Genomic DNA, 17,537 nt, shown 5'->3' on the forward strand with positions numbered 1-17,537 from the left:
GTTGGTGACTGATCGTCAACAGTATGTATAAATAGTATTGATTGTTGGTGACTGATCGTCAACAGTATGTATAAATAGTATTGATTGTTGGTGACTGATCGTCAACAGTATATATAAACAGTATTGATTGTTGGTGACTGATCGTCAACAGTATGTATAAACAGTATTGATTGTTGGTGACTGATCGTCAACAGTATGTATAAACAGTATTGATTGTTGGTGACTGATCGTCAACAGTATGTATAAACGGTATTGATTGTTGGTGACTGATCGTCAACAGTATGTATAAATAGTATTACTTGTTGGTGACTGATCGTCAACAGTATGTATAAATAGTATTACTTGTTGGTGACTGATCGTCAACAGTACGTATAAATAGTATTGATTGTTGGTGACTGATCGTCAACGTAATGCGTATAAATAGTATTGATTGTTGGTGACTGATCGTCAACAGCAATGCGTATAAATAGTATTGATTGTTGGTGACTGATCGTCAACAGTACGTATAAATAGTATTGATTGTTGGTGACTGATCGTCAACAGTACGTATAAATAGTATTGATTGTTGGTGACTGATCGTCAACAGTACGTATAAATAGTATTGATTGTTGGTGACTGATCGTCAACAGCATGCGTATAAATAGTATTGATTGTTGGTGACTGATCGTCAACAGTGCGTATAAATAGTATTGATTGTTGGTGACTGATCGTCAACAGCATGTATAAATAGTATTGATTGTTGGTGACTGATCGTCAACAGCATGTATAAATAGTATTGATTGTTGGTGACTGATCGTCAACAGCATGTATAAATAGTATTGATTGTTGGTGACTGATCGGCAACGGCATGTATAAATAGTATTGATTGTTGGTGACTAATCGTCAACGGCATGTATAAATAGTATTGATTGTTGGTGACTGGTCGTCAACAGAAGTCCTTTGTGAATCAGAAAGTTAGCTTAAACTTTAAAACGCACTCAGGAAACTCATAATTATACAAGAGGATCATTAGATGCTGATCAACGACCAGTCTGGTTTATTTACTGTTTCTTTGTGTTAGATTTTTTTTATTTCTTGTGGCTTTGTGTAATTTGAACTGGAATGATTAGAAATGAACTGTCTATATCAATTAATTTTGTTAGTAATTAAGTAATTAATTACTTAAGAAATGACTAACGTGAATAAACAGATTAGGCCTAGTGAAATGATAAACTTAATACAAGTGTTGTATTGTTTGAAAAATATCTTGATTAGAAATATCTCATTAACAGCACTCTGTTGAGACAAATTAAAGTGGTGTCCCCTTCTTGTGTTGCTGGCATCAGTATGTTAGCCCTACACATGTGCTTAAGTATCATGGTTCTAGAAAGTAGTGTATAAGATACTGACTTTGTTAGAGGTGTATTTCCCAACTTTTGATGTTAGCATACATGTGATAGGTTTAGATATGCTTGACTTTAGTATTGTTTGTTTAGTTTCAATGTACACTGTTGGGAAATTCTACTGATAAAGTCACTTGCATTAGTAAACTGTTTTGTGAAATAATTTATTTATGCTGATCATCATGAATAGCATTTTGAAAGCAGAGAATCTGGTAAAGGTAAAGAAGTGTGTCTGTTTAATTGTTGAAGGACCAAGTTCTGATACATAGTTTACACTGTGATCAGAAACTTAACTAGCTTATACAATTATTAAAACCTTTCTATTAGATTAAGCTATGTACTTAAGAGTTAAACTGGAAACTGCCAGTCAGTATAGCAAATTAAATACTCCATGTTTTACACTTATGGAGATTAGAATGAATTGTTTTGTCAGTTGGGTTGTTAACAGTATTATTGGCCATAATCCCAATAATATCTCGTGAGGTTCAACTAACATAGTAGCAATGGGGTAGTTCTAAGCACACTTATTAAGTAAGAGTAATCTTTATAATAAAAGTGTTCTAGTAAAAAATTTAAAATATAATAACAAATACTGTTAATTAATGTAACAACAAGTAAAGAATATACTAGGAACACAAACTCTAGATGATGGCTTCAGTTACTGTTATAGAAGTAAATATTTCTCAAAAAATAACCTTAGTATAGCATGAATGAGCTGGCTGATGTTAGATATTTGGAGAATGCCCATGATATGTATTTACCAAGATTGTAATTAAACGATTTATATGTGGACATTATTGGGATGCTGTATATTTGTGGTGTACATCAGTCTGTCTTGCATAGGTAGGAATAAAGTGCTTTTGAAATTGTGTTGGCTTTTTCCATTTTTAGTAGTATTTTGTTTAGTTGTATTTCATGTGTCTTTGTTAGATTTGTGTGTATTGATTTAAATTTGTTTGTGTCTGATAGGATGTTCTTCATTTTTGGATGTAATCATTGGTGTTCATTATGACTATAGCGTTACCTTTATCTGCTTTTAGAATTTTATTGTTTTTGTGTTGTTTTAGGTTTTCAATGGAATTAATGTCTCTTTTTGTAAGATTGTTGTTTGGTTTTCTGTTTTGAGAAATTATGTTGATGGTTTTATGAGAAAATTATTTGAAAACATCGTTTAAGATGTCGTTTTTACGTGTTTCTGGAAGATATTATTTTTTTCTGGGAAGTTTCGCTGTTGGATGTCAATAGAATTGTCGAAGTTGTCTTCTTTCTGTTGGTTGTTTTCGGTTGTTTTTGTTTTCTGTATAAAGTATCAAAAGTCTCCTGGTTAGGTCTTCTAAACATATTTTAATTTCTAAGATTGTAATTTACCTAGGTGCTATTGCGAAGTTGAGTCCTTTGTTAAGTAGATGTTTCTCGCCTGCGTTTAATTGTCGGTCGGATCTGTTAATTATGAGGTCAGTCAATGGTTTGTCATGTTGGTATCTCTTCTGTTGTTTACATCTAAGTTTTTCTAGTTTTTTGTTCCTGTTGTTCCTAGTGTTGATTTGGTTGATGTTTCGTCGTATAAGTCTGTATATCTCTGGTTTAATGCAGCAGACAAAAAGCAAAATCAACCAACAAAAGTAAATATATCCCACAATTTAAAAAATCACTGAACCATATACTGCTGCATACCATATATTCTCGACATCAGCAGAAAAATAACCAACATTTGGCAAAAACTAGTCACAAAACATGACATCCCAGTTGATACTAAATTTATTCAAAAACCAGGCACAAAACTAAGGTCTATACTATGTAAAAACTACACTGACAAACACAACACCAACATTATTTATAAAATATAATGTGATAACTGCCACGACTTCTATATTGGAGAAACAAGTAGAAAAATGGAAACCAGATTCAAAGAACACAGTCACCTTCACATGTTTTTGAACACTACAAATCAAATAAACACAATATAACCATATAAAACACCCAAATACTAAAATAAAGAAACAAACATAAACAAACACAAAATTAAAGAAGCCTTACTTATAGAACAACTTAACCCCAAAATAAACCAATACAAAGGAACAACTTTATACCTATATTAATAAATATAATCCAACATCTAAGCACGCCTTCTACATTCCTACACTCAGTTACACAACTGCCTTCAAACATATGGTCAGCTATCAGTCAGTTACCTCTTTCTTTCTTTGTGAACCTGACGATGACCAAAGAAGGTTGAAATGTTGTTTGCTCCTCTACTTAGAGCTTTCTCTCCCCATACCATCTGTTTTTACATACATATTTTTCTCTACAAGCAGGTTTTCTCATCATCACGAACTTGGTAAAAGTTTATACTACTGCTATGAACCTGGTAAACAGTTTATACTACCGTCATGAACCTTGTAAACAGTTTATACTACTACTATGAACCTTGTAAACAGTTTATACTACTGTCATGAACCTTGTAAACAGTTTATACTACTGCTATGAACCTTGTAAACAGTTTATACCATTATAACTCATAGTGGAAAGAAGTGATTGAGATATAGAATAAATATTTCAGAAACAGTAATTGTACAAACTATAGGAAGGTTTGTAGTATGTATTAATATTTTAGAAACAGTATTTGTACAAACTATAGGAAAGTTTGTAGGACATATTAATAGTTTATAAACAGTAGTTGTACAAACTATAGAAAAGTTTGTAGGACATATTAATAGTTTATAAACAGTAGTTGTACAAACTATAGAAAAGTTTGTAGGACATATTAATAGTTTAGAAACAGTAGTTGTACAAACTATAGGAAGGTTTGTAGGACATATTAATAGTTTAGAAACAGTAGTTGTACAAACTATAGGAAGGTTTGTAGGACATATTAATAGTTTAGAAACAGTAGTTGTACAAACTATAGGAAAGTTTGTAGGACATATTAATAGTTTAGAAACAGTAGTTGTACAAACTATAGGAAAGTTTGTAGGACATATTAATAGTTTAGAAACAGTAGTTGTACGAACTATAGGAAGGTTTGTAGGACATATTAATAGTTTAGAAACAGTAGTTGTACAAACTATAGGAAGGTTTGTAGGACATATTAATAGTTTAGAAACAGTAGTTGTACAAACTATAGAAAAGTTTGTAGGACATATTAATAGTTTAGAAACAGTAGTTGTACAAGCTATAGAAAAGTTTGTAGGACATATTAATAGTTTAGAAACAGTAGTTGTACAAACTATAGAAAAGTTTGTAGGACATATTAATAGTTTAGAAACAGTAGTTGTACAAACTATAGAAAAGTTTGTAGGACATATTAATAGTTTATAAACAGTAGTTGTACAAACTATAGGAAAGTTTGTAGAACATATTAATAGTTTAGAAACAGTAGTTGTACAAACTATAGGAAAGTTTGTAGAACATATTAATAGTTTAGAAACAGTAGTTGTACAAACTATAGGAAAGTTTGTAGAACATATTAATAGTTTAGAAACAGTAGTTGTACAAACTATAGAAAAGTTTGTAGAACATATTAATAGTTTAGAAACAGTAGTTGTACAAACTATAGGAAAGTTTGTAGGACATATTAATAGTTTAGAAACACTAGTTGTACAAACTATAGGAAGGTTTGTAGGACATATTAATAGTTTAGAAACACTAGTTGTACAAACTATAGGAAGGTTTGTAGGACATATTAATAGTTTAGAAACAGTAGTTGTACAAACTATAGGAAGGTTTGTAGGACATATTAATAGTTTAGAAACAGTAGTTGTACAAACTATAGGAAGGTTTGTAGGACATATTAATAGTTTAGAAACAGTAGTTGTACAAACTATAGGAAGGTTTGTAGGACATATTAATAGTTTAGAAACAGTAGTTGTACAAACTATAGGAAGGTTTGTAGGACATATTAATAGTTTAGAAACAGTAGTTGTACAAACTATAGGAAGGTTTGTAGGACATATTAATAGTTTAGAAACAGTATTGTACAAACTATAGGAAGGTTTGTAGGACATATTAATAGTTTAGAAACAGTAGTTGTACAAACTATAGGAAAGTTTGTAGGACATATTAATAGTTTAGAAACACTAGTTGTACAAACTATAGGAAAGTTTGTAGGACATATTAATAGTTTAGAAACACTAGTTGTACAAACTATAGGAAAGTTTGTAGGACATATTAATAGTTTAGAAACACTAGTTGTACAAACTATAGGAAGGTTTGTAGGACATATTAATAGTTTAGAAACACTAGTTGTACAAACTATAGGAAAGTTTGTAGGACATATTAATAGTTTAGAAACACTAGTTGTACAAACTATAGGAAAGTTTGTAGGACATATTAATAGTTTATAAACAGTAGTTGTACAAACTATAGGAAGGTTTGTAGAACATATTAATAGTTTATAAACAGTAGTTGTACAAACTATAGGAAAGTTTGTAGAACATATTAATAGTTTAGAAACAGTAGTTGTACAAACTATAGAAAAGTTTGTAGAACATATTAATAGTTTAGAAACAGTAGTTCTACAAAGTATAGGAAAGTTTGTAGGACATATTAATAGTTTAGAAACAGTAGTTGTACAAACTATAGAACAGTTTGTAGGACATATTAATAGTTTAGAAACAGTAGTTGTACAAACTATAGAACAGTTTGTAGGACATATTAATAGTTTAGAAACAGTAGTTGTACAAACTATAGAACAGTTTGTAGGACATATTAATAGTTTATAAACAGTAGTTGTACAAACTATAGAACAGTTTGTAGGACATATTAATAGTTTATAAACAGTAGTTGTACAAACTATAGAAAAGTTTGTTGAACATATTAATAGTTTATAAACAGTAGTTGTACAAACTATAGGAAGGTTTGTAGAACATATTAATAGTTTAGAAACAGTAGTTGTACAAACTATAGAAAAGTTTGTAGGACATATTAATAGTTTAGAAACAGTAGTTGTACAAACTGTAGAAAAGTTTGTAGGACATATTAATAGTTTAGAAACAGTAGTTGTACAAACTATAGGAAGGTTTGTAGGACATATTAATAGTTTAGAAACAGTAGTTGTACAAACTATAGGAAAGTTTGTAGAACATATTAATAGTTTAGAAACAGTAGTTGTACAAACTATAGAAAAGTTTGTAGGACATATTAATAGTTTAGAAACAGTAGTTGTACAAACTGTAGAAAAGTTTGTAGGACATATTAATAGTTTAGAAACAGTAGTTGTACAAACTATAGGAAGGTTTGTAGGACATATTAATAGTTTAGAAACAGTAGTTGTACAAACTATAGGAAAGTTTGTAGAACATATTAATAGTTTAGAAATACTAATTGTACAAACTATAGGAAGGTTTGTAGGACATATTAATAGATTAGAAACAGTAGTTGTACAAACTATAGAAAAGTTTGTAGGACATATTAATAGTTTAGAAACACTAGTTGTACAAACTATAGGAACGTTTGTAGAACATATTAATAGTTTATAAACACTAGTTGTACAAACTATAGGAAGGTTTGTAGGACATATTAATAGTTTAGAAACACTAGTTGTACAAACTATAGGAAGGTTTGTAGAACGTGTTAATCGTTTAGAAACATAATTGATGGGTACTCTTTTCCACCTTCCCCTTTGCTTGAGACACATTTTCAAATGAATTTCTATTCTACATTTACAGCAACTAGTACATAAAAGGTAGTTATGTGTGTTGAAGCCCACAGTAACTCAGTAATAATGGCTTTAATACTAATATGTAAGTATCAGTAACCATGATGGGCACAACATAAGTAGTCTAGTTTGTACCTTTGTGTTTAATAACCAACCAAAACATGTGGTTCAGTTACAAAACTGTATTGGAAAAGGTCAGATAAAATTACTTAACTGCATTTTGTGTTTTACACAGCGAATAAAGATGTTAATCCAGCCAACAGAGGACTGGGGACCCAAACTTCAGATGCATCGTATGGAGACCCGCAGTCCAAAACACACTGACTCCCAAGTTCCATTGGCCCTACCAAACTATGATCCTGATAGCTTTGACTTCCCAGATGACTTGAGCAAGGAAGTTGATGGTCAGCAAGATGACACATCAGATTCAGAAGGCCTGAAGCTCAACATTCCTACCTACCCTAATCATGAAACTGGTCTTTAAGTCACTACTCAGAAACTTATTCCTTACTTAGATGTTTAAAGGAGTGTCTGTACAGTTTATGGTTTCCTTCCCTATCAGTTGCCATGTTCCATTTTGGGTTAACATGTCTGTAAGGCTGGAACTGTCATCTCATAGTTCTGTAAAATAATAGATTCATTTCTTTCTGTATGATCCTCCTTTTATTTCCTGTCCTAAGTTCATATTCTATAATCTAAACTGTAGTGATACTATAGGAAATAACAATAATACCAAGGTTTTAACAGGAAGGTGGTATCCAGATGTAAAAACGTCTGAGACACATCACCAAAAACGGAATTAGCTGAACCTCTGAAGCTCTGTCACGATTCATGTGCTCTTACCAATGGTGTGAGTTGTATTTATAGAAACTCCTGAAAATGTGTAAATATACAAGTTGAATGTTATGTATGGTAAATAATATAATAGAGTGCCAACAGTATGGATTATTTCTTAAAACTCTACATCTGTATTTCATGTTTTTTACTTTGTCAGTCAAGCTTACAAACTTTGAAGGCTTTAAATTACAGGTTATGTATGAAGAGTTTTATTTACGTTACTGGTAAGTATCATAGAAATTACACATAGGATTAACACTAATCTACAAGAAACATATAGTAATCTAGAGGATATCATAAAACTCGTATAAATTCGATTACATAACGAAATCTTCAAATATTTAAGGTTTTCTTATGAAAGTTAATTGTTTAAATATTAAAGAATACAGTTTGTGAAATATTCTGCACAAAAGATAATTGTGTTCTTTCAGGTATTTCCTTCATATTTTATTTTTGGTTAATTAGATAAACATTTATTGCGACCGTAAGATTAATTATTCTTAGTTTCTTAAGAGACAAATTATGCAACCTATTGTATCATACAAAGCAAAGTAGTAAATTATATTGTTGTTCTTAAGAAAGATGCCACATATGTATTTTCTTCCTGTACATAGTTTCTAATGGTTGTTCTTCTTTTACTACAACTTAGGCTTACAGATGGTGACATCTATTTTATCGTACATGGTTTCAGAATGTAATATTTCTTATCTTTTACTATATGTAGTTTTTAGATGGTGGGCTTTGCTTTACTATAGCTTAGGTTACAGATGGTGACCCCCTGTATTTTATAGTACATGGTTTCACTGTGTAGTCTTTTATAAGTTACAGTATGCAGTTTCAAGTGGTGGTTCTTACTACAACTTAGGGTTAAAAACAATTACTTCTGTGTCTTTTGTGTATTCTCATGTTGTACACAGTTTCATATTGTGACCATTACTGTGCATGCATTCATTTAGTGATGTGCTGCTGTATGTGGCTACATACAGGCCTGGCATGGCCAAGCGTGTTAAGGCGTGCGACTCGTAATCTGAGGGTCGTGGGTTTGCATCTCTGTCGCACCAAACATGCTCGCCCTTTCAGCCGTGGGGGCGTCATAATGTGACGGTCAATCCCACTATTCGTTGGTGAAAGAGTAGCCCAAGAGTTGGCGGTGGGTGGTGATGACTAGGTGCCTTCCCTCTAGTCTTACACTGCTAAATTAGGGATGGCTAGCACAAATAGCCCTCGAGTAGCTTTGTGCGAAATTCAAAAAAACCAAAAACAAAAATGTGGCTACAAAATGATAACTTTGTTTTCACTGGGTGTGGTTACACAAAGTAACTTGAATGTGTTGTTTTACTGGTTTTAACTTCAGTGTGTTTTTCTCCAATGGGGATTTTTTGTATTTTGTAAACTTACCACAGTTACAGGAGTTAACATCTATGTTTCATAAACTTACCATAGTTACAGGATGTAATATAGGTGATTATTAAACTTACCATAGTTACAGGATGCAATATAGGTGATTCTTAAACTTACCGTGCTTACACGAGTTAACATCTATGTTTTCTTAAACTTACCATAGTTACAGGAGTTAACATCTGTGTTTCTTTTGTTACTCATGGTTACAGGAGTTAACTTCTGCAGTTACAGGTAATAAACTTATGTGGTTCTTAAAGTGATTGTGATTACAGGTGATAATATGGTACTCATGTTTTCCAAATTTTAGTGGGATGCTTAGTTAACATCAGTTGTAAATAATTAACAAAGCTGTTTATATTCTTTACAGGGTGCTGCCTAAACATGTACATAAACATTTAGAAAATTGAATTTTTGTTTCTGTTCATTTTCTGTTCTTCTGTTTTTAAACAGTTGTATATAGTTGCCAATTTACACAGCTCTTTACAACGTTAAACATGTGATAATAACCTGTACAGACTTGATTGGCAGAACCAACTTAACTAAATGTAACCTTGCACTGTACAACATAGTTCCTAATTCACCAATGGCTGTAACACATTTTGAAAGTATAAATTACTCTATTATGTTTAGTTATCATTTGAAGCAACAGTGTATATAAACCAGCATGTAACGGATCTACCCACTTCCAAGTTTTCATGGCCATGTTTGTTTGTGTGTGTGTGCAATCAGAGATTGTGTGATTCATTTTACAGTCAGAATACCTAGTGTATGTAGTGTAAGTTTACACTTTGTTGTCATTCATACGCTATGTGTGTGTGTATAAAATATGCATATATGTAATAAAATGGTTGTTGATTAGATCTATACTATTTGCCTGAAAGGTTGTACGATCGCCACATTGGTAAATTTCTGAATTCATTAACATGTCACTGTTTACAGAACCACCAAATCAATGATATTCTACAAACACTAACATATCACTGTTGTTTAGAAAATTATAAAGTCAGTGATATTCTAGATGACGTAATTTGTCACTGTTGTTTACAAAATCACTAACTCATAAATCATAGACAGTCGGGTATGCCAACTTGTCACTGATATTTAAAAAATTAACAATCAGTGATATTATGGATGCACTATCTTGTCACTATTGTTTGAAAAATCACTGGCCCTATAGTGGCTCAGTGATAAGTTTGTTGACTTATAATGCTAAAAACTGGGTTGTAATACCCTTGGTGGGCAGAGCACAGATATCCCTTTGTATAGCTTGTACTTGACAACAAAAAAATTCAGTGATGGTTACCAAATCATTGATGGTTATGATGCACTGATGTGTCACTGTTGTCTGGTGCAGCCAGAAATGGAAAGTAACAAATGAAAACTTACTTGGACTTTCTGCCAATGTGAAAAGTGTTGCTGACAACGTACAGAGGGCCTGCATATGTTGGGGAAAACAACTCATTCTGCTAAACGAAGTCAAGTTACCAGAAAAGTATGTGTAATGATACACATAACAATATTGGTGTCTCCTCTTCTGATGGCTGTTCCTAATCTAGCTGTGAAAGGTTATAATGAAAAGAAAGCTTGTTGTCAACACCCTTGTACCAATAAACAGTGGGATTAACCATAATATTATAATACTCACATGGCTGAAAGGACAAGCATATTTAGAGATGGGAAATGGAATATACAATTCTCATATTATTCACCAAGCACCATAACCACCAGCCTAGTGTCAGCTTAACCTGTGTTAAACTAACCATTAATGGGTAAGATCATTTAAAATAAACAAGGGTAGGTAAATATTAAACCAATGATGTGTATCCCTTGTCTATATACACATAGAGGTATCACTTTAATTAGTTAAATACTTGTATTCAGCTACAGGTGAAGATATACCACAGTTTATGTCATACTGGTGTTGTTTTTTCCATCTCGTTTTTAATTTCAATCCTGGTCTTCAGTCTTTCTTTGACCACTGAATATCTAAAAACAAACGAAATCTACCTTATAACACTCTAATCAAGAGACTTCAGTAATTTGTTCTTGAAATAACAGGAAAACAAATGTTTGTAATAATAATGATGGAGTTAATTTAGACTATCTAATTTACAGATGTAGATCGTTTGTCTTATGGAGAACTTCCATAACAGCTTTACCTGTTCCAGTGTCGTGGTTTACAGTTGAATGTGTTTTTTTCATTTCTCAACTTGGAACTTAAATGTACGTGATTAGTGGCGATAGTTTCTGAATAACTAACTAATCGTTGAACACTTAAACAAGCTAAGCTGTTTAGATACAACAATAACTTCATTATTTACTGTTATAAATGGGTTAAATTTTTTGTGTCTTTGTTGTTAAGTTCAAAGGTGCACAATGAAGCACAGTACAGATATCCCATTGTGCCTCTTTGAACTTAAAAACACAAAAGGCTATTTTAAGCACTATAGGCCTAGATAGCTACAGTTGAACCACTGGGAGGACTTACTGTGTAAAGTTCTGTAATTTGAAAAACTTAGGTAAATGTGTAAACTGTAAACAGTTTTACTGCTTGAAATTTATATTAGGGTTATGATATGTATAACGTCCGGGACTTACAATTCTAAAATTTAGGGTTTGATTTTTCGTGGCGGACAGCACACAAATAACCTATCATGTTGCTTTGCGCTAAAACAATCTTTTAACTGTAGGTATCGGTTACAGTAGCTGTAAACTGCTAGCTCGAATATCGTCTTCGTTAAGCAGGTTTAGTTGAATCGATAGCCAGTGTAATTTTATCTTAAATGAAGTCTGGTTTGTTAAAAGTAATAAATACGTGGTTATTCGTATTTGTAACACCAGATTGTGTATGTTGTATTTGTAACATCAAGCTGCATATTACTTTCAAGAAGTCTGCAGTATTTCTTCTACATTTTTGTTCTTTTTTAAAATATAAAATATTTGCTCTTGTACAGGATTAATCATGAGGGGAAAGTTCCCGAAATCGGTATAACTGAGTGGCAACTGACAAATCGAAGTTAGATTAGGCTACACATTTATGTCTTCTATTTTATTAATCAATGCCTGTTAACAATATATACTTGAATTCAAACAAATTTTGTTCTTCAGTATTAATGTATTCACAAGTAGTAACCGTGAAAATGTATAATAAATTGAATTAATACCCAAACTGTTTTGAGTGAAATGTGATGTAACATTTGAACTGAATCGAATTCCTTTGAAATGGTTGTTAGATTTTTAGTTTTCTACCACTTAGTATTATTCTGTGGACGGTATACCAGTGTGAAACAGCTGGTACAATATATTTTCATTGAAAATAATCCTTCAAACAGAAGACCAAGTCGGAAAATGGATTGTTTTTACTTCTGAATGAGGTTCAATAATTGATCTATTAGTCCCCAGGTAATTTTTTGAACTGAATTATTGGTAAGACATGAAGAAACTTTGCAATGAGACCTATTTCGATTCTTCCAGCACTAGTTTTAATCTTAATTCAACCATAAGTACACCTGAATAATAAGTTTATACTTTATTGTATTTTAAAACTGTTTAAATATCGAATTGTCTTTCTTCCAACCTTACAAAATTTGTGGTATATAGGCGTTATCTTTAATTAATGTAGGGTTTGTATAGCGTTCGTGTAGAATGTTTGCATTTACGTATATGTTGTTGCTCATTCAACATTTGTTTAGTCAACTAACGCAGTTTGTGAAATAAATACGGAACTGACTAATTATCAATTACTATTTTGTATTGCCATGTTTTTCTATATTATTAACTTAAAGCTTTAAGCACATTAAAATGTTAAAATTCTAGAAATACACCTGGAATTTAATAGTATTGTATTTTCAGTTAAAACTGATTTCCATAAAAAGCGAATTTGGTATGTACATTTAATAACGGGAAAGACACATCCCTGCACATTGTACGACGTTATAGCCACAACACTATGGACGGAACAGGTCTTATCCCAAAAGAATAACTAAGAAACAAAGTCAGCTAAAATGAAATCACTTTAATTTTTTTTGACCACGTGTTACGTTCGCACTGCAGAATAACTGATAAATTTAAAATAATAATAATATCTTAAAATAAGGCAGAAAATACATTATACCGCATTAATTATTGCGAAAACATGCGAGTATTCATAATTGTGTCAAGGACAGATGGAGTTCAAAGTTGAAGTATCAGTTTTAAATCTTCGTTGAAGTTTGAGAGTTTTCCAAGGTCAGCCCGATACCTGATAAGCTTTACAGACTTGCGGTGCTAAAATCTAAGGTTCGATTTACCACAGTAGACAGAACACAGATCGCTCAATGTTGTGATTCGCCCTAAAACCAAAATAATGATATGTTTTAAATAAAAGTAGTAAAATAAATTAGGTAATTTGGGTTCAGAATAGAAATAACACTAACTGATTGTTGTGAAGTGAGCCATTTTACTGCATGGATTACAGCAAGTGAAAAGAAACGAGCCAGTAGTGTCAGAGAACATCAAAAGGCCGAATGCAAGAAAACGTGTAGAAACAGAGGCGTTACTAGATGCTTGAAGGATTCAGAGCTTGTGCACACACTGCGGAAATTTTAACCATTGTGTATAATGTCGATCGTGGTTCTTATTTCGATGTTTTTGGTTTCCTTATATCAAAGCCACAACAGGCTATCTGCCGTGTCCACTGAGCGGAATCGAAACCCTGCTTTTAGCGTTGTAACTCCAGAAATTTACTGCTGTCCTAACGGTGGACTACTTCAAGACATCAACTGGAGTTCCCAGCATATTCTTCTTCTTCTTCATGTGTCAAATCTGCGGCAGACATCGACGACCATGGCATGCCAGACTTCTCTGTTGTCAATCCTCCTTATCAACTCGATGTTCCTCATTGAGTTCTTGGTGACATAGTTATTGAGGCTGTCGATATATTTAGTTCTTTGACACCCTCTGCTTTTCCTCCCTTCTATTTTTCCACATAGCATCTGTTTCTCTATCCCATTCTTCCTACAGATGTGTCCTAGAATTCCATTTGTCTCTTTCTTATAACTTTCATGAGTGACCTTTTGTATCCTGTCAGTTCCATGACTTCTACATTTGTTTTCTTTCAGTCCATGATATTTTAACATCCTTTTAAGGAACCACATTTCAGCAGCTACTAATCTCTTCTCTGTATCTTGGTTTGGCATATAGTTGAATGGAATTGGTGATGCGTATGCCAGTGCGTAGCGACACCTGCATGTTGCAAATAATTTCACCCTGAATTATTAACTTTCTGAATTGAATTATAGTTTCAATTTGGCTTAGATACATTATACGTGTTAAACACTTTTTTGATGTAAATAAATGCATGGGAGATATACAAGTGTGCGTGTATACTAGTGTGAAAGTCCATCGATAATGACGAGAAAACAACCAAACTTATTCGGTATCAAACTGACAATACACAAAGAAATATAAAATTTATTTTCCCGAGAACGTGTACATATTGCTTCTGACACCGTTACGTATAACTGAGTAAACATGTTACGTATTGGTGTTTTTGGATAAAATATTAAAACATACGTTGGCCAAGAGATTGCGTACACACCTGTTCTTCTTCTGAGGAAAGGTCGTCCTCTTCCATGCATGCACAGGTGGTTAAGGCCCTCGACTCGCAATCTAAGGGTAGTGGATTCGAGTCCCCTCCCAAACGCACTATCCCTTTCAGCCGAGAGGCTTTTATAATGTGACGGTCAATCCACTGGCGATGGATGGTGATTAGTTTCTTTCCCTCTAGTCTTTCTTGATAAATTAGGGACGGCTAGTGCAGATAACCCTCGTGCAACAGTACGTGAACTTCAAAATAAACAAATTTCGAACTACTAAGACAACGAGCCAGAAGTAGTTTGGCTTTTGGAAGCGACCAAGGCGCTCAGTTCCGAAAGTGTCGAGCTATATGCTAAACAGTGTAACTTTTTTTAACCTGGAACCTTTTGCTTTGACACAAAAACTCAGTGATTCCAAAGCTATTGGTAAGGAGAATCTTTGAAAAGCATTAAACACAAAAATGAAATCAGGTCTCAGAAGTGGAGGAAAGTTTTCACGAGTTACCAACGTATTCCGCTAGTCAGCGCTCGATGTTTGCATATGGAGGAAAGTTTTCACGAGTTCCCAACGTATTCCGCTAGTCAGCGCTCGATGTTCACTCGCACTTCAATCAGTTCTTTTGATTTGCATTCTTATTAATATAAACCACTCTTAATTTGTTCTTGTTTTTAACGAATTATACGCGCTAGAGTTATAACACTTTTGATCATACATGTTAGTTTTTATTTAAATTAAATACACTGAATAAATATAAATTAAATAATGTCACTGCAAGTTAGATATTCGCATACACAATAAAATATCTCGCTTCTCTGGTAAGGATAAGAAATGTGTGATTATTGAGAAACACGACAGAAAGTCATATGAACCACTAATACAAGCTTAACTGTGGAAGTTTGTTTTGGGTGTAACAACACTTTTACTAATAAATAATATATTTTGAAGAATGTACATTAAACAAATAAAGAAGCATAGTATATATACATAAAATACTAAGCTATGGGTAAAAGCAAACTTAGTCATCTGAGAATGATCCCAACACTGTGACAATATACATTCCAACTTTAGTGACTGATGACTCTGTTAAATAATCCAGATTGTTTATTACAAATTTTAGATAATGTTCATTCATTCGGAAAAAAGTGTTACTTTAGTTCTACAAGAGCAAATATTTATCACTGATCAATGAATTGGTGTGACCTTCGTATCCCAACATTCAGGTTAAAATTTGAGCATCATTCGTTTAGTGTTCAGTATTTGATATAAATCCTAAATATATCACAACATTAGAATTAAACAATGTTATAGTCTCTCGTAGCTAGAATTTTCCAGCTTTCTTAAACAAGTATGCGAATTTGACAAATAAGGTTTTTTAACTTCTTAAGGTACAATGTTACTATTATCAATGTCATTCCGTTATAAGGTATTCAATTGTTGGGCGAGTTATTTAGGATTATTTAATAAAATAGTACCGTCTTCCGTCCATGAAACGTTAACGAATTAATTTCTAAAACGGTGTTTGCCACAGACTATGTTCACTTCGATGCAAATTGTAGGCCTAGTTCACATATAAAGTTTTTATTATAAACTCTACTAAAAGTACTGTAATCCTAATACATTTGTTTATTATATGCCTCGTTCATAACACATCAGGTCATCCCTTAAGTAATGTCCGATTTTAAGTTAAGAGAGAGGAATTCAAACGCTCTCAGCGTTGTTTAATCAATAATGTATGTTCCATTATTATTACTTACTTACTGTCAATAATTCACAAGCTTCTGAATGTCGCTTCTATAAACTTCTTGAGGTTTGGAATAAAATAATGTAGGGATGATAGTTTTGACATCTCCGTGTGTTCCAAGCTCTTTTCCATCAGAATAGTTCTGCAAACTTTGGAATAGATTATAATCAGATGGGACAAGATCTGGAGGATATAGAAGGTGTGGGAGTTTTTCCAAGTTTAGCTCTTCAATCTTTGCAGATGTGATCCTTGCTGTATGGGTATAACACAACACCTTTACGATTGATCAAAGCAGGCCTCTTTTCTTTCAGTGCAACATCAAATCGCTCTAACTGTTGACAATAGAAGTCTGATGTAGTCGTTACATTGAGTGGCAACAACTCAAAGTGGATCACACCAACAATATCCCACCAAACGTTTAACAAGGACTTCCTAGGGTGGAGGCCCATTATGGGCTGTGATTTAGCCAGTTTATCTGCACTGAGACATTGTTTGCGGCGTTTAACATTTTTATAAAATATCTATTTTTCATCTCCAGTCACTAACCTGTCCAAAAAAGGTGAGTTACGTTTACGAGAGTGCAGAGAAGTGTAAATGTCCATTCTTGCTCTAAGGTTGGCTTCTGTCAAATCATGGGACACCCATTTTCCAAGTTTTGACACCTTTCCAAGCTGTTGAAGATGACAGTGAACTGTTGAATGGATTGAACTAAGCTTCATCAAGTGCAGCCAGCAGCAAATTATCATCAAACTTAACAGGACAACCTGAACGTGGCACATTTCTTAAGCTGTAGTCACCTGATGCGAACTTCTGAAACCACCTTCGACATTTTCTTTCATTGAGAGACTTCACACCATAAACACCTTGAATGTTTCGTGTAGTTTCTGCTGCACTAAAGCCTTTATTAAACTCATAAAGCATTATATGCCAAATGTGCTCCTCA

The 17,537-nt window shown here is 32.9% G+C and overlaps 2 protein-coding genes across 4 annotated transcripts in view; one reads left to right on the forward strand and one right to left on the reverse strand.

The window, feature by feature from the left end:
• LOC143247844 (sodium- and chloride-dependent glycine transporter 1-like) overlaps window positions 1–10,138 on the forward strand; it is a 30,565-nt gene extending 20,427 nt beyond the window's left edge. For both annotated transcript variants that reach the window (XM_076496384.1, XM_076496385.1), the window contains exon 15: window positions 7,274–10,138. In XM_076496384.1, coding sequence (XP_076352499.1) covers window positions 7,274–7,522 — 249 coding nt within the window. In that variant the 3' untranslated portion in view covers window positions 7,523–10,138. The remainder of the gene's footprint in view (window positions 1–7,273) is intronic.
• LOC143247845 (ubiquinone biosynthesis protein COQ4 homolog, mitochondrial-like) overlaps window positions 1–17,537 on the reverse strand; it is a 205,633-nt gene that overhangs the window by 144,853 nt on the left and 43,243 nt on the right. The window lies entirely within an intron of this gene.

The sequence above is a fragment of the Tachypleus tridentatus genome, chromosome 3 (genome assembly GCF_004210375.1).
Source record: "Tachypleus tridentatus isolate NWPU-2018 chromosome 3, ASM421037v1, whole genome shotgun sequence".
Lineage (NCBI taxonomy): Eukaryota > Metazoa > Arthropoda > Merostomata > Xiphosura > Limulidae > Tachypleus > Tachypleus tridentatus.